The sequence below is a fragment of the Lampris incognitus genome, chromosome 18, assembly GCF_029633865.1.
Source record: "Lampris incognitus isolate fLamInc1 chromosome 18, fLamInc1.hap2, whole genome shotgun sequence".
Classification (NCBI taxonomy): Eukaryota; Metazoa; Chordata; class Actinopteri; order Lampriformes; family Lampridae; genus Lampris; species Lampris incognitus.
The window spans coordinates 13919164-13937307 of NC_079228.1; the positions used below are offsets into that span (position 1 = coordinate 13919164).

The window sequence follows — 18144 nt, forward strand, 5'->3', positions numbered from 1 at the left end:
GTCAGTGTGATCACCAATGGACAACAATCTAAATATTTCGCACTCGGCAGGGGTACCTGTCAGGGCTGCCCCTTTTTGCCCCTTCTTTTCACTATCGCCATTGAGCCCCTAGCTATCGCTCTTAGACAGTCCGAGGAATTATTGGGTGTGGAATGTGCAGGCCTAACTTATAAACTGTCTTTGTACACAGATGATCTTCTGTTGTGTATTTCAAACCCCTTAACTTCCATTCGTCCCATTATTGATATCTTCACTAAGTTTGGAAAAGTTTCAGGATACAAAGTTAATTTTCAGAAAAGTGAAATGTTTCCCCTTAATCAGGCAGCTAACCTAATTTCTATTTCACATTTCCCATTCAAGCTAGTCAAAAATGGCTTTAAATATATTGGGGTAGGAATCACACACAGAGACTTTTCACCAAGAATTTTGGTATTTTATTTGAAAATCCATCCATTGTCCAAATCGCTTATCCTACACAGGGTCGTGGGGATGCTGGAGCCTGTCCCAGCAGTCATTGGGCGGCAGGCAGGGAGACACCCTGGACAGGCTGCCAGGCCATCACAGGGCTGACACTTTGCCACCTAGGGACAATTTTGTATGGCCAATTCCCCTGACCTACATGTCTTTGGACTGTGGGAGGAAACTGGAGCACCTGGAGGAAACCCATGCAGACATGGGGAGAACATGCAAACTCCACATGGAGGATGACCCAGGACAACCCCCCAAGGTTGGGCTAACCGAGGCTTGAACCCAGGACCTTCTTGCTGTGAGACGACTGCGCTAAACACTGCGCCACCATGCCACCAAAACTACGAACCACACTTGTGATGTACACTCAAGTGAAAACTATTTATGGAGGAGGCGCAAGAAAGGAAGAGAGCCAAGTATGCAGATCTGGTAGCTGAGAGTCGGAGGAATGGTGGAAGGCCCACTGTGAGCCGGTTGAAGTGGGTTGCAGGGGCTTTGAATGCCAGTCTTTACACCAGGTTCTGAGACTCTTGGGGCTGCAAAGAAGAAGAGCCATTAGGATCACATCTTGGAAGTCGCCTAAAAGGCTTCCCGTTGGCTCTGGGTAAAGAGGGGTGACACGTCGGGGCTCGAGCACTCCTGGCTGGGTCGCTTGGGCGAGGGTGTTTGATGTTAAGACCCGAAACACCTGATGACCCCTGGTTCGTTACTGATGATGCGTCCAGGTTGCACCACATGGTGTATCAAAGAACTTTGTTGTAAATGAGGACATCTGCTCCCTTCAACCAGTAAATGAGGACATCTGCTCCCTTCAACCAGTAAATGAGGACATCTGCTCCCTTCAACCATCACAAAAAGTTTTTAGAAATGCTCACAGTTAGATATTAATATTCAAAATAGGCCAGTAATTGTCAAATTGAAACAGAAATAGCCCACACTGCAGACTTTTTTTGTAGGCTGTAACGCCCACCTGTCTTTCCATCAAAGTCTGTCATCGAAGTCAACACATAATGAATAAACAAATTATGGCTGGATGGATGAAGCTCCCGCTGTCCAGTTGGAGGAGTTAATCTTGTTAAAATGATTGTATTACCAAAATTTACTTATTTATTCCAAAATATCCCCATTCTGCTCAAGAAGTCTTATTTTCAATTCGTTAGAGAAGAGTATAACTTCGTTTATCTGGAATGGTAAAGCACATAGAATTAAAAGAAGCACCCTACAGAGGCCTAAAAAGCTTGCTGGCCTTGCTCTACCTAATTTAATTCATTATTATTGGGCTTGTAACTTCAAGAAAATATTATCCTGGATGGAGGAATGTGTGACAGACAGCTGTGAGGCCTGGGTACAAATGGAACAGGCTTCCAGCCCATTTCATTTACACTTCTTAATTTGTGCCCCCTCACCCCCTCCTCAAAGTCAATTTTGTTCCAACCCAATAGTGTGCCATTCAGTTAGAATTTGGTCGCAATTTAGGAGATGTTTTAAGTTGCATACGACATCAGTACTTTCCCCTATCCCAAATAATTGGCACCTCCCACCTTGTCTCTCTGATTCTACTTTTGGAGTTTGGTTCTCAAAGGGAATCAAGTCAATTTCTGATTTACACATTGATGGAACATGAGATTCATTTACACAACTTTCCCAAATGTATGTACGATCTGCCAAAATCTCACTTTTTCAGATATCCCCAAATCCAACACTTTGCCCAGGAAAACATTACTTCTTTTCCAAATTTGCCAGCAAACAATACAACCGATCACATTCTTTCTTTATCCCCGTACTGCAAAGGCTTAGTATCAGTTCTTTGTGACAGAATAAGTAATATTTCCCCTCACTCACTGTAAGTTGTTTGGAAACTTTGGGAACAGGTCCTTGGAGGGGGAAACGATGGATGATGACTGGGAGGCTGCACTTGGCTTAATACATACCTCCTTAGTCCTCACCATTTGCAAGACACAGCTTAATACAACTAAAGTTTGTTTTGAGAGCATGTTTGACCAATGCTAGACTGGCCAATCCCCCCCCCCCCCCCAGTGCAGACCCTTCCTGTCCTCGCTGTAAAAGTCAACCAGCAGGTCACACACATGTTCTGGTCATGCTCTAACCTTAACACATTCTGGACCAGTTTCAAAAAGACATTCCTCCTAACCCCATATGTGCCCTATTTGGTTTTGCTCCAGAAACTCGTACCCTTTAAAGGTAAAGCACATGTAATTATAGTATTTACCTCCTTGCTTGATTGTCCTCTCATGGAAGCAACAAGCATCGCCCAATTTTTCCAGATGGATTAAAGATATTATCCAGTTTTTGAAAGTAGAGAAAATCAGATATACCCGTCAAGGGTCTATACAAACGTTTGTGAAGATTTGGACCCATTTTTCGAGTATTACGAGAGCTTACAAATCCCCCATCAATAAGGAAGATTGTAGTTAGATTGGGGCAACAGCGAACCCCCCCCCCACCTTTTTGTTGTCTGTTTTCCTAAAATATATATGCAATCTGTGTACTAATCTCTATGTACAAGGCTTAGGTATAATGCATTTATGGATGTGTTGTTGCATGTACATTCGCGTGTACGTGCGTGAAAATTTATAGTGGAAATGAACAGAAATTGTTAAGGATGAAACCAGAAGGCGCTGCTGTCGGAGGGCAGACGCGCCGCGTGACGTGGCACCAGAGGCGGAAGAGGTCGTTTGTGTTTTGGTTCCAAGGGGGAAGTTGCGAGAAGAAAGGAAGAAAGGAGGAGACGTGATCGGGGTTGTTGAAATCGTGTGTCCGCGCAGCACTCTCGACTCGCCGCGGCGCCCCGGGTTTCGTGTGTGAACACTGCCGTGGTGGTATTTAGAGTCCGAAGACACCCTGTCGCTCTCAGGTAGGGCACTTGGCGTGACTCGACCGACCAGTTAACGGACCCCAGCTGCCCGAGAGGCTAAGGCTAACGTTAGCAGAGCGCTGGCCGTCAGCGGGGCTATGCCGTGCGGGTTAACCAGCCCCGTTGTTAGACCAGAGAATAGTGTCGGGGGGGGGGGGGATTGCAGGCCTGCCTCGACTAAATGAGCCCCGTGGGATATTTTATGTGTCCTGATGGTAGAGTCGGTGAATAGCCGGTGATATCCAGTTCGGAAAAACGAAGTGTGCGGTTGGCTTCGTCACTGGCTCGTTTAAAGGGTCTCCAGTCGCTGGGTGGAATGCTAACAGCGCTGGTCGGCTAACGTCTGTGTTAGCCAACGTTTAGGCTGCCTAAGGTTTGGCTGCGCCCCGTCAGAATCTCAGCGGCACCCCTGAACTAATTTGGTTCCAGTATCGCGCCTCTACTCTACATGTGCCGATGTTACCCTCCAGTTTTAGGTGTTGGCGATGAAATGTCGCGTCGCTGTGCCTGCGCGTCAGGTAGCTTGTGGAGCTAACATTTTGTCGGTTAGCTAGTTAGCAATTTGGGGGCTACGAAAGTAGTTGACGTTAGCTAATAGCGAACGAGCTAGCCGGCTGGGCAATAAAATACTTTTTGGAAGATGGCGTCCTCTGTAAAATGTAAACAGAAGCGGCCAGGGCTCGCGCTCTAACGCCACCGAGATGATGGCTCTGTGATGTGACCGCTGGCGCACATGAGCTGGATTGATGTTAAATTACATGGTTGGGTCAGCCCAAATATTTTTTACAATCTTGTCTTTTGTCGTGAGTTCCTCATTATTATTTTTTTCATGTTGCGTTATTGACGTCTTAAAAACAGCACCGTTGTCTCGGTACACGTTAACATTTTGAACGCTCGTTTGTCAAATTGTCTTCGGTGTCCAATAGAATCCGGGTTACATGGTTTGACACGGTTGACCTGTGCAGTCAGGGTTGTAAGAATGTTTTTGTGTTCTCCCCCATTACTCATCTAAATGGATCTTTTGCCATTATTTAAGTTCTTCTCAGGTAACAGGAAGAATAATTTTACTTGTATCGGAGTTATATTTGGACGTTTTAATGACTTCTTGTTTTGTTTTGACCAGACTAGAAAGCGCCACCAGTGAAAGGCTTGCACAGGTGTAAGACAGTCTAAGACATTCAGAAATATGGTTTTTGATTATGTCGACAGTTTAGGTTCTGACTTACACAGCAGCCACACAGATCCATCTCCTGAGATAGGAAGCCTGTTAAAAACAACGGCTGCATGGCTGTGTATGATTTACGCATTCCACGTTTATTTTGAACTTCACCGTTTGTGGAGCCTTGTAGACACATGGATTGCTAAAACAACAAGGGTGCCTGAGTCCATTGTATTCTCATTATTGTTGTGATCAAAGATGTCAGGATACACCGCATAGAAAGGAATACTCACAGGAAGATACTATCTAGTTTTCTGATCAGAGATAGATTTCACAACAAATTCTGAAAAATGATCTCTGCAGAGTTTAAGTTAGTCATTCTGCTTTTCTCTTTTCAACAACCAAACCGTTGCCTACTAACAGTTAAAATCTAAAATTACTTAATGTATTTTAAGAATGCAATGCATATTACCATACAGAAGGACTCATTGTAGCAATGGGTTGTTGTGGTGCTGTTAGATAAAACTGAATAGTTGGAGTTCATGTCATAGCTTCCCTGTCTTCTGTTGTTGGTGTGGGTTGGTGTGGCTCTGCAGTCATTTCACCCATAAAGGTGCTATGTGTCATTCACTCTCAATGTGGCCTATTGCTTTCAAAATGATTACCAAATCATCACTAACCTACACATAGGGTTTGCTGTCAGGAAGTCTTTGAGTCCTACTGTCTGCTGCTCTTTTAAATGGCTTTTAGTGTGTCATAAAGGAAACAAAGAAATGATGCTATTATGAGCCTTAAAAATTCCCACATCATCTCAAGGCCAGAAACAGCTTACTGGCCAAAGAAAATGGGAACTATCGGGTCATTTTTATATATAGTCTTTTTTTATGGCATAATTTATTTTGTGTCACTGTTGAATTTGACAGTGATGAGTTAAGCTGTACAAGCATAGAGTATACTTTTTAACTGTTTGGTTAGAAATAATTGATATCTAATTACCTGAAGGATCTGATGAAATGAAACCAAAATGAACTCAAGAGCGAAAACTACCTGTTCCAGCATGTGGATAAGCACAGACTAGTTGAAAGTATTTGACTGTTGGGATAGGCTCCAGCATCCTCGCGAACCTGAGAAAGGATAAGTGGTTTGGATAGTGAATGAATGAATGAGTGAGTTGAGTACAATACAAGTTAGTTGCAGTAAACAGAAATAAGATAAGCACCCAAAGAAAAAGTAATAAGGATAAAGAAGATGCTCTGTTAAATGTGGATATATACCACCTTGTGTGCCAATTTACACAATAAAGGGAATGTGCTAGTGTGCTTTAGTTACTCCCAGTGCAACACAGTAATTGTACAGCTCTATGCAAATATGTTTATAGCAGTTAGTGTTCAAATAAATATTCTTAGTCATAGTCACGCCTAGATCTTTCACTCCTCAAAGTTAAAATGATGTTTAATATTTTTCTGACAGTTACTGAAAAAAATAATTTCTCTCTTGCTCTTACAGTTGAAGTCCTGATTGTGAACTCTGACACACAGGACACCGGGGATCATGGCCAACCGGGGAGGAGCTACAAGGCCCAATGGGCCCAACTCGGGGAACAAGATCTGCCAATTTAAATTGGTTCTTTTAGGGGAATCAGCCGTGGGCAAATCCAGCCTGGTGCTCCGCTTTGTCAAGGGCCAATTTCATGAATTTCAAGAGAGCACAATCGGAGGTAAGTTCCTTACCTACCGGACAGGCTATTTTTTCATAGGCTGTGACCAAGTTGAAGATTATAGGGAGGCTTGAATTTGATTGATTCTTTTTTTTTTATTTGATTTTGATTTTGAGATACTTTATTGATCCCTGTGGGGAATTTACGCTCTGCATTTAACCCATCCTAGCTGTGTAACTAGGAGCAGTGGGCAGCCGCTGTGCAGCACCTGGAGACCAACTCCAGTCCGTCTTGCCATGCCTCGGTCAGGGGCACAGACAGGAGTATTAACCCTAATAAGCTTTTTTTTTTTTGATTGCTGAAGGTGTTTAATCTCATCTCATCTCATCTCATCTCATCTCATCTCATCTTCAGCCGCTTTGATCCTTCAACTTATTATCAACTTGACCCTGATTTTTAAATAATCAATTTATCTGTCCTTAATTTTCGAAAGCCTATTATTCTTCAGCTGGCATTAAAGCCTGGAAATTATTTGTCTTGTATGCAAAGTTTGATAATGTGTTTGTCTAATGTGTGCATTTGAGTAGTTTAAACTACATTGCATCATAAAGTGTCTTTGTAATTTGGTCACTAATCTATTTCTAATTCATCCCCCATTTCATTTTGTTGTCCCAGCGGCTTTTCTGACCCAGACGGTATGTCTTGACGACACAACGGTGAAGTTTGAGATCTGGGATACTGCAGGCCAGGAACGTTACCACAGTTTGGCACCCATGTACTACAGAGGAGCACAGGCCGCCATTGTGGTCTATGACATCACAAATGAGGTGTGTTCATTTACATCTGTGGCAGCTGTACTTTATTATTTTAAGACAGTGATAATTTGGGTTATGACACACAGGCATACTTTTAGGCCTGTTCCTATAGAGTCATTTTCAGTAGGTGCTGCAGTTTAAGAATGGTATTTATTTCCGCGACTCCAGAATGCAATGAAAACCATGCATACATCCTTGCCATAGTACACTGTAAACTTGCACTAAGGATGGGACATAAATTCATATCACCGATTATAGTTAAGGCTGGGTGTTTGTCACGGAAGTTGCGGGTGTCACGGATTCCGTGATTCTCGCCATTTTTTTGCCATGTCCGCGATTTCCCCAGTTTTTAGTGCTTTCCGTGATTTTTCTACAGTTTTGAATGGTAGCCTAACTGTCAATCTTAACGTAGCCTACAGTGTGATCTGTATAGGCACTAAGCATTTTAACCATCACTTCTGAACCGCATATAGCCTAGCATTGTACATTTTGACCTACACTCCGACCCATAGATTGTCCCAATTAGCGGAAGTTTAGTGTAATGTTACGTTCCCATGGTTACGTTAGAAGTGCGAATGAATGAACAGCTAACGTTAGTCACGGTCCGATCAAAAACTTCAAAATGAGTAAAACTGCAAAGACCTCCGCTAAAGCACGATCCCTACAATACCCAGAAAAAACTTTTCATGTCAGTGGTGGTTTGTTATTTTGCTCAGTGTGTAACATCCCAGTGGACTACACTCGAAAAGCAAGTTGTGACAAGCATTTGCAGACAAACGTCCATAAAAAGAAAACCGCAGATGGGGCCATTGAAACCGAGAAGAGCAGAAAACTGTGTCAGAGCTGTTTCAAGCTAAAACAACCGCACAATTGCATAGACAGAGTGAGGTAATTAAACTTACAGAAGCTTTCACTTCAGCCAACATCCCCTTACACACACTGGACAATGTTGGCCTGAAGTCCTATCTGGAACGCAATCTCCGCGACATCGGAGTAATTCCAAGTGCCTGTCAACTCCAACACACCTACCTGCCTAGCATATTCGTGAAACACGTGAACGAGATCAAAGACAAACTCAAGGTTTGTGACGGAATTAGCATTGTTGCTGACGAGGCGAACAGCGGGCAGGCTGTTTTTTTTAATTTTTTTTTTATTCAAGCACTTGTTACTGTTGCTACAGTTGCGCATGTTATTTCAATAATTTACCACTACTGTGCATGAGATCTCTTGGTTAATTGAATACATTCAAACTATTTAAAACACTCCGTGATTTCTGCCTCTTTCTTTTCAGTTTTCCGTGATTGTCTACAACTTTGCCGTGATTGCTCCGTGACTTGAGTCAATATTTTCCGTGACAGACACCCAGCCTTAATTATAGTTACCAAAATGATCATGATTCATGGTTTCACCGCGGTATCATTTATACATACACACTGAACTCATTTCACCACATTTTATTCTGAAACTCACACTTTTTGCATATGCAACATAAATGCAGATGAGTCTTCAGAACACAGTGATAACAAGTGTTTCTCCTGTTGGATTACTCTTTTTTTTTTTTACATTTTATTTATACTATAATGCAGACACAGGAAAGAAATCCATATAGCGAGACAACACCTCTGCAGTCAGTGCGTTTACTAGAGCATATAATATGGAAGCTACACTTAACATATTGGCAAGCTGTTAGCAAGTTGAACAAACCACAAGTTTTCCCTATTACAGAGCTCAAATGCATTGAAGTAAAAGTTGATTTACCTTGTATTCACTATAAAGTGGTGGTCTCACAGATGGTAGTGTCACAGATGGAGGTCTCACAGACAGCGGATTAAGTTTGCTGCGTTGCCCCTGTTGCATCAAAATCTGTGATCCATCAGATTATATGACTCTGTCCTAATAACTGTTTATAATACATAATTTCAGCCCCCACTCCCCAGATGCTAATCTTATTTTAACTATGCCAAACCCACATCTAAAATTAATCATTTTCAGCCTAATGCCTAAACTTAACCATTTTTGACCCGATGCCTAAATTTACTGTATTTAATTGCCGTATCCTGGCTGAAATAGCGTCTAGAGTAGGGTCACATGATTTGACAGATTGCAGATTTTTGTGTAACACCCCCTTTTGTTGCAACTTTCTTTCCATATGTTCTCCAAAAAGGGTGTTCATCTTCTATTAACCTCCCTTCAGCACTTTTAATGTAACCAAGATACAACCATCCTTCTGACTTAGTCCTAGAAGAGCAGAAGAGATCCAGAGTGCAGTCACTGCAGCCAAGTGCACAGTGCATATTGCCCCTGCCTGGTTGCGTACTTTGTAGCTGTGTGGCTGACTTGGGTTGATGTTGCACAGTGGCCAATCCCTTTTTCATCACAAAAATCATGAATTTTTAAATGCAGTAGTCAAGCACGATTACTGTGAAAGTTAAAATTTGAAATGGTTTACTTATTGTCGTGCGTTTTTACCGTGGTACGGACTGAAATTGCTAAATGTCCCATCCCTAGCTTGTTCCCTAATTAAAATGCTTCCTCCTATTTCTCCCTATCAGTGATAGAAATGAAAGTGGACTTGTAATCAGGCCAGCACCAGCTTTTCTCACTTTAGAAGAGTACAATAACCTAAAGTTGAAACTGTTGCAGCTAGAAAAGCACTATATGAAATGCAGCATGATTGATTGATTGTATGTAATGAACCAAGTCATCAGACCATATTACAAACAGCACGACACATCTCTTTTTTTGTAGGAGTCCTTTGCACGAGCCAAAAACTGGGTGAAGGAGCTTCAAAGACAAGCAAGCCCCAACATCGTCATTGCTTTGTCAGGCAACAAGGCGGACCTCGCCAACAAGCGAGCTGTTGACTTCCAGGTCAGAGAGACAATTTGGATTGTTAATTTTGACAGTTTTTTAAACATGAGATTGGCAGTTTCTTGATCTTATCTTCAGGCCCTGTTAACTTGTCAAGGGTCAATGTTAAGGAACATTTCTAATACATGGGACACCCAAGAGCTCATTTTAAGGTGTCCCTCAAGAGTTAAGGTCATCCCACACAAAACTGAGCCAAACCACCACAGTGAGGGCTTCATTCTTTCATTTACAGTTGCAAACTGTTTTTGAAAACTCTTTGTGTTGCTTAGGTGATTTGTAATGCAGTTAAGCAAAAATGTGTACAACCGCAAGCATAAGTTGAAAGACTCTTGTCAAAGGATCAGTTGAACGACTGGAACGCAAGTCTTGATGTTTACAGAAACCATCTCAGTTCAAAAACGGCACAGATCACAAAGTTGATTTCACAAGTAGAACTCGAATGTAGCAAAGTGGTATATATTAATGAGAACAATTACATAATTTGGGCAGTACGTTTAGCTAATTTCAGGATTGGCTGATTTTATTTCACAAGTTCGAAATTTGTTTTTCTTAATCTAAGGTCAGCATGTAACATTTAAATGCAAGAGAAGGAAAACCGAGAAGTCAAAAGCACACTCCACAATTGATAACAATCAAACACTTACCACTGAAAGCTGAATAAACATGTGGTAACAGCTACTGTTATTTCAAACCACCAAGCAAATGTGTTCTGCCTTACAAATGAAAAGTTAACGAACATTAATTTTTGAATAACTCGTAGATCTGTCACTGAATATATTTTGGTAAGACTGTCAACAGCTTGTTTTTAGTCGTTCAAAAGGTGTTCTACCTTCGTTGCCCCATGGAAATTCCAGTCATCAGAGACAACCAGACGACTGTAGAAGTCGAGCCCTGTCTTCTTGTTTCCAGATCAATTTGCTTAATTTGTAACAGTGCCTGGAGCACACTGGACAACGCCTAGATGCCAGCTGTCATCACATACAAAGCATTATGTATTAACATTTATTAATCAGAGCATTCACAGTAATCACTCAAAATTAGCAGGGAGGAGCATAGAAACAGCTGTTTACAGTTTCCATCTCTTTTTCTCTCTCTCTCTCACTTACTCGCTCGCTCGCTGGCTGTCCCTTCACCTCCTTGTTATTTCCTTGCTAGAATGGGGGGAAAATGGAATTAGGGCCGAAAATTCCATTTACAACCATGAAAAGGGAGCAGTCTAAGAAACTGAACTAAGTGACATGTTCTGTGTCTTGTCTATCGATCTCCTGCACTCTTGTTTCAGTACTATCGACAGCACCATTATCACCACCCTGTTGATCCGCCGAAACAACTTTGGCCTGCTTAGGGTCTGGCTGACCCACTGGTTTGAAGAAATTCAACAAATTTGACTCTTTTTGACATTTTACTGGTTTCCTCATTGCGGAGGGTATCCTAATTCAAATTTTAATAACATTAGCTCATGTGATGTGCACATAACTCACGCACTTCAGGTGTCACTGACCTGACATCTTTTTTTTTAAATTTTTTTAAATCAGATTTAAAATGCATCCAAAATAGGCAAGCAAGTGATTTATGAGTAACTTCATTGGGAAATAAAAGAATGACAGAACAGCTAACATTAAATATTACATAGAATTTATTTACAGATTTTTACAGTGACAAAGGAGGTGCCGGATCCAGTCAAAAAGATGCCTGTCTCATTTTGGGAGGTCCTAGATCCTGTTCTGGCAGGATCCGTCATAAATTAAGCCCTGATCCAGCTATTGTGTTAGAGACTGATTCTGTTTGCACCTGGTATCAACACGCGTTTCATTGTGTGTCCGCAGGGGCCGCTTGTCTGGGGATTTCCTCTCTGTCTAAATGTGAAAATAACTGTGTACATCTACTTTATTCACTCAATGTAGTATTGTCAGTAAAGTCCCACCTTTCCCACGTTTCAGTTAACTTGACTTGATAGTCTGTGGACTTGACAATAGCATGAAAAATCAATTGACTTGTTGGCGTTAATCAGAATAAAGACGATATGGATATAATGAGAAAATTGAAAGTACTTAACGTGCCTACATGGCGTTGCCGTTTATAAGTTAAATTTCCATTCAGATCGGCAACAGGTTATTTTCAAGTAACAGCGTGACAGGTCTCATGTGCCATGGCCCAGTTAGTATGACAGGTTACTTTAATGTCTCTATATATGTGTATTTTTTACATTTTATAAATGTGGTACAGTATGTGTTGTGACTTGGGTGTCTCAGCATTGTGTGTCTTAGTAGATTTAGTCATTAGTTCATTTTTGTTACTTGTCCAGTAGTCCGGCCTAACTGATGTGAGACACTTTTATCGGGCACTGATTGGTGCCAGTCAAATCTGTTCAGACACATCTCACCCTTGCCTCTCCGAGCACATTGCGTTTAAGATTTCAGTATTCCCCTGGCAACACTATAAACCTTTAAACATGGATAACTTAAATAAGAAAATTGGTCGCACTCTCTTCAAGGCATGTTTGACTCAAAGATTCGTGAAGAATATCTATAAATCACTTAGTTTCAAACTACAGTGTCCTTGCCTGTTTGACAATCAGCCACAATAAATGCCCAGTTTTTCAGATATGGCCCTTTGTCTGCAGGGAGTTGGCATTAGCAACAGTCACGTCACCCGATGAGTCAGTTCATCTAAAGCCACAATATATTGCTGTTTTACATACCATAGAGTAGGTTGTGCTCATCTGTTTTCATTAGAATTAAAACCACAAAGTTGACAAACTTAGATATTTTCTGTGAAATTTTGGCAGGACATTTCTCCATTACTCACTTCCCCAAGTCAGCAACATATTTGCGACTTGATGTAATTTAAGAAGAGCAGTCACCTGAATTCCCGCTCACCAGAATAGCGATTTCTTTCTTCATAATATAAAAACGTCATCTGATTCTTTCATTATCTGACTTTGGTAATAGATTCAGCCAGACCCTGCTCACTGGAGTAAGGTTGAAATAGACCAAAAAAAATCTTTGGTGTGAAGAATAATAGTGTTCATGTCACCTGTGCTAGCCTGCCTTTTGTGCATGTACAGTGCATCCGGAAAGTATTCACACCCCTTCACTTTCCTCACATTTTATGTTACAGCCTTATTCCAAAATGGATAAAATTCCTTTTTTTTCTCATCAATCTACATACAATACCCCATAATGACAAAGCGAAAAAGGTTTTGTAGACATTTTTGCAAATTTATTAAAAATAAAAAACTGAAATGTTGCATGTACATAAGTATTCACACCCTTTACTCACTACTTGGTTGAGGCACCCTTGGCAGCGATTACAGCCTCAAGTCTTCTTGGGTATGAAGCTACAAGCTTGGCACACCTATATTTGGGGTATTTCTCCCATTCTACTCTGCAGATCCTCTCGAGCTCTGTAAGGTTAGATGGGGAGCGTCGCTGCACAGCTATTTTCAGGTCTTTCCAGAGATGTTCAATGGGGTTCAAGTCTGGGCTCTGGCTGGGCCACTCAAGGACATTCACAGACTTGTCCTGAAGCCACTCCTTCGTTGTCTTGGCTGTGTGCTTAGGGTCGTTGTTGTGTTGAAAGGTAAACCTTCGCCCCAGTCTGAGGTCCTGAGCGCTCTGGAGCAGGTTTACATCAAGGATCTCTCTGTACTTTGCTCCATTCATCTTTCCCTCGATCCTGACTAGTCTCCTAGTTCCTGCCGCTGAAAAACATCCCCATAGCATGATGCTGCCACCACCATGCTTCACTGTAGGGATGGTATTAGCAAGGTGATGAGAGGTGCCTGGTTTCCTCCAGACGTGACGTTTCGCATTAAGGCCAAAGAGTTCAATCTTGGTTTCATCAGACCAGAGAATCTTGTTTCTCATGGTCTAAGAGTCCTTTAGGTGCTTTCTGGCAAACTCCAAGCGGGCTGTCATGTGCCTTTTACTGAGCAGAGGCTTCCGTCTGGCCACTCTACCATAAAGGCCTGATTGGTGGAGTGCTGCAGAGATGGATGTCCTTCTGGAGGTTCTCACATCTCCACAGAGGAACGCTGGAGCTCTGTCAGAGTGACCATCGGGTTCTTGGTCACCTCCCTGACCAAGGCCCTTCTCCCCCGATTGCTCAGTTTGGCTGGGCAGCCACCTCTAGGAAGAGTCCTGGTGGATCCAAACTTCTTCCATTTAGGAATGATGGAGACCACTGTGCTCTTCGGGACCTTCAAAGCTGTAGAAATTTTTTGTACCCTTCCCCAGATCTGTGCCTCGATACAATCCTGTCTCGGAGGTCCACAGACAATTCCTTTGACTTCATGGCTTGGTTTCTGCTCTGACATGCACTGTCAACAGTGGGAGCTTATATAGACAGGTGTGTGCCTTTCCAAATCATGTCCAATCAATTTAATTTACTACAGGTGGACTCCAATCAAGATGTAGAAGCATCTCAAGGATGGTCAGTGGAAACAGGATGAACCTGAGCTCAATTTTGAGTGTCATAGCAAAGGGTGTGATTACTTATGTACATGCAATATTTAAGTTTTTTATTTTTAATAAATTTGCAAAAATTTCTACAAAACCATTTTCACTTTGCATTATGGGGTATTTTGTGTAGATTGATGAGAAAAAAAAGGAATTGAATCCATTTTGGAATAAGGCTGTAACATAACAAAATGTGGGGAAAGTGAAGGGGTGTGAATACTTTCCGGATGCACTGTATATGAGAGAGAGAGAGAAGGGTTGGGAGCTCATTCATGTTTGCTGTGTGTTCACAGGATGCTCAGTCGTATGCAGATGACAACAGCTTACTCTTCATGGAGACGTCAGCTAAGACATCTATGAATGTGAATGAGATATTCATGGCTATTGGTAGGTGACTTACCATCTGGCCTGTAGAATTTGCACATGTGGATGCAGGGGTATTATAAATGGAGCCCTCTCACGCTTTCTCATGGGTTCCAATATGGAATATATGTTGTGATAAAACAACAGTTAACAAGAGCTCTTTGGCTTATGGAACTAATTTTATTGCTTATTATTGCACCTAATGGAAGATATTTTTGATTGTTTATTTGCTTCATGATTTAGATAAAACAGTTGTCATTAATGGGCTTGTGTTTTCCTTCTAGCAAAGAGATTGCCCAAGAGTGAGCCCCAGGCTGCAGGAGCCAACAGTGGGCGGAACCGGGGTGTGGATCTGACAGAAACCGCCCAGCCAACCAAGGCGCCGTGCTGCAGTAACTGAAAACATGAAGAAGGCCTCTGACCCCCCCCCCGACCCCTCCCTGCATCCTGTATTGCAGTAACAAATGCGACCGATGCCCCAAATGCCACTGCAATTACTAATGTGATGTGTCGTACTCTCCACACTCTCCAATCTGCAAAGCAAGAACAGAAGCCCCTCAGGCCCCTCTTCCTTTTTCCCTACTTTGGTCCTGCTGTAAATAATTGAGGCCTCCTAATCCTTCCTGCTCCTCGTCTCTCCTCCAGCTTTTCCCATCCATTATCATTGTTAATAGATAAGATTGATATTGATTCCCCATGTCTTTTCCCATCAACCTCCCTATGTGTTGGCTTGAGCTGAGAGGTGTCGCTCTTTCAAGCAGTCTCTTCTCTGTCCTGGGGTAGCTTAAGACTGCCACTGCTTTTCTAGTAGCAACCTTTTCTCTCTTTTTTCTTTAAAAAAAAAACAACAACTCAGAATTATGGACGCATGTACAAGGCCTAAAATGTAGAAAAAAAATTGTTTAAACTGTTGTCTTTGGTAGCACAGAAATATCTATTGGAGAAGAAGAGGACTTCATTTCTGTACATCGGTGAAAGAAAGGGAAGATGAGGAAGTAGACAGAGAGAAAGAGGGGAATCTCTAGTTCTGTAGTTCTCTATGACTCATTAGGGCCATTTCATCTGAAAGTTTAAAAAGACTGGCCTTGGGACTTCAGGCCTTCAGATTCTCTCTCTCTCTCTCTCTCTCTCTCTCTCTCTCTCTCTCTCTCTCTCTCTCTCTCTCTCTCTCTCTCTCTCTCTCTGGCCCTCATCCTCCTGCCCACCTCTTTCTTGCAAGAAAAAAGTACCCACGTGCTCTTGCCCACTTGACCTAAAGTAGCCCTCATGTAAATTTCTCTCGACTGCCCTCCCTCTTCTGCTCCAAGGCCCTGTCCCAAGGCCGTGTCTGCTTGTAGCTGTTCCTAGTGGCATTGTGCAATGTTTCACAGTATTAACTCTGTGACTTCAGTGTTTGCAAGGACCAACGCAACACAATGTTTAAGCCCCTGGCACTACCCAAATTTCTCCACTATAAGACACAGGGGCCTCAGAGACACACACACACACAAGTCAGTCTTGTGTCTGATGCAAAGCCTCCCTGCAACCCCTTTATGAATTTTGTATCGACCACGTCTTTGCTGTTGACTTTGGGCCATTCTGCTTATTGGTCCCTGTCTCAACTGATTCTCATATTGTCTGCCTCTGGGTTATTTGGTTTATGCAGAATGTGCCTTTCCAGGTGTGTCAAAGTTGCTTGATGGCTGCTTTTTATGTAACTGGTAAACAGCCAGGGTGATGTTTATGTTTGAGGAACTGCAGTACCTAAGATCAGTTGATGCCGGAGTAAGGATAATTTGTCATCTCGCTTGTTAAGAAGTGCTTTAGACACTGCCTTGTGTCTTTGTGGTGATGAATTACATCTATGGGACTCACTCACACATGCCCACATGTGTGACGTGTGTGTGTGTGTGTGTGAGTGAGTGTGTGAGTGTGTGAAGTGAACACACGTTTGCACATGCAGGCAGAAGCAATTGATTTCTCCCCATTGGACCCTTCTAGTCTTGTACATCATTGTACATAACAAGTGCACAACACACACAGACATACACATAAAGTACTATCTGTTACACTACTTTCTCACACGCACACACTTAATTTTCTTTCCAGCCCCACCACCTCACTGAAACATTGTTAGACACACACACATCTGGTCAACTCTTGACAGATCTGTCTTACTCATGCCTTGCACTAATGACGCTCATGAATATATCTTGTCATAATTACAGCCAGTGTGATATAAATATATATAAATATATAAATAATATACTGTAAATAGGGTGTTGCAATGTAGTCTACTTTTTCGATTTACAATTGACAGGACTAATGCTTGCTAGGGAGTTGTCTAGATAATCATGAAAAAACTGTACAGTTAGCAGGAAAAAAAACAGCTTCGATCTGCATTTGGAGTTTTGTTGCTGTTCCTATTTTCACACAAATGGTTAAATTATAATCAGTGGTGGTCTTTATAAATGTATGTAGAGGTATTAACAAAAAAAAAAGAAATCAAATTTATTTAGTGGTCTGTCTTGTATTTTTTTCCCTCAAAAGAAAAAAAAAAGATAATCAAATATTTTGGTTTCTCTTTTTTAACATTATCTCTTTCTTGGAGTTCACTAATTCATTTTTCTTTTGTTATTTGTGGTATCGGGCTAGGATGCCTTGTCCAACATTTCTCCCTGTGAGTAGAACTGAATTTCCAGAGACAATGGTCGTCACAGCTCCAGAATATAAAACAGTTTGATTAACCACCGTCTGTCCCTCCCGTAACGTCTCAGTAACATTATGGGAGCCGCGTAGGAACAACGTAACAACCATAAGCCACCCCGCTGGTGCATCATGAATAAATAATTTAACGCATAATAGGGATGAACGTTGTAAGTTTTTTGCTGTGGACACTTAATTGCAGCTGAAACATTTAAATGCAAGCATTTTACAGTACTGTTATGAAATGACCAAATAAATAATGAAATAAATTTGATCATTTATTATTGTACTCAGGTTGTATATGTGCTTGTGTGTGGATTTGGCTGTGTAGGTTCTTGAGGTTATGGTTTTGTAAACACGTTGATGTTTGGCCATAGCTGACATCTGCTCAGTCCCCCCGTGATGTCCTTCTCGTCGTCCCTCTATTCTTACCTGGACATTCGACTGTCTCCTATAGAGGCCAGTGGTCTTCACAGCTCAGTGTCGTCTGCTTTGATAAGCTGTGGGTTTCCTATTTCAATGGAACGAACAGGCCGTTCTTGTTTTAAAGGATAAGTATGCGAGTCTTATAACGGACGGTATAACGTTGAATTTGATCCATCAAAATAACCTAAATGTTCTGCCAGCTGTCAGCTTTTGATGCAGGGAAGCACAGCACACCTACACACACGACGTGAATAAAAACATTTGACCTTGAGTCCTTGTCAGAAATGGTTACATTTCTGTGACCTCTCCCCCTGATTTACAGTGGATTAGGCCTATCCCATTTTGGGTCCCCTAGTGGAAGAAAA

The 18144-nt window shown here is 41.9% G+C and overlaps 1 protein-coding gene across 2 annotated transcripts; it reads left to right on the top strand.

Annotated features, from left to right (window-relative positions):
• Positions 1–3163: 3163 nt before the first annotated feature.
• Positions 3164–17622, top strand: rab5aa (RAB5A, member RAS oncogene family, a). Of its 2 annotated transcripts, none has more exons than XM_056297883.1 (6): positions 3164–3343; positions 6009–6219; positions 6835–6986; positions 9723–9845; positions 14599–14692; positions 14953–17622. In XM_056297883.1, the coding sequence occupies exons 2-6, from the start codon at positions 6054–6056 to the stop codon at positions 15066–15068; spliced, it is 651 nt and encodes a 216-aa protein (XP_056153858.1). In that variant the 5' UTR covers positions 3164–3343; positions 6009–6053; the 3' UTR covers positions 15069–17622. The 2 variants fall into 2 exon arrangements, with proteins under 2 accessions (XP_056153858.1, XP_056153859.1); XM_056297884.1 differs by having other exon boundaries at positions 6041–6219.
• The last annotated feature ends 522 nt before the right edge of the window (positions 17623–18144 follow it).

Excerpts from the sequence above, each read along its gene's own strand:
- rab5aa (XM_056297883.1), top strand. The coding sequence starts at position 6,054 with ATGGCCAACCGGGGAGGAGCTACAAGGCCCAATGGGCCCAACTCGGGG. Across the intron at positions 6,987-9,722 it reads TCTATGACATCACAAATGAG|GAGTCCTTTGCACGAGCCAA; the intron begins GTGTGTTCATTT and ends CTTTTTTTGTAG. Across the intron at positions 14,693-14,952 it reads TGAGATATTCATGGCTATTG|CAAAGAGATTGCCCAAGAGT; the intron begins GTAGGTGACTTA and ends TTTTCCTTCTAG.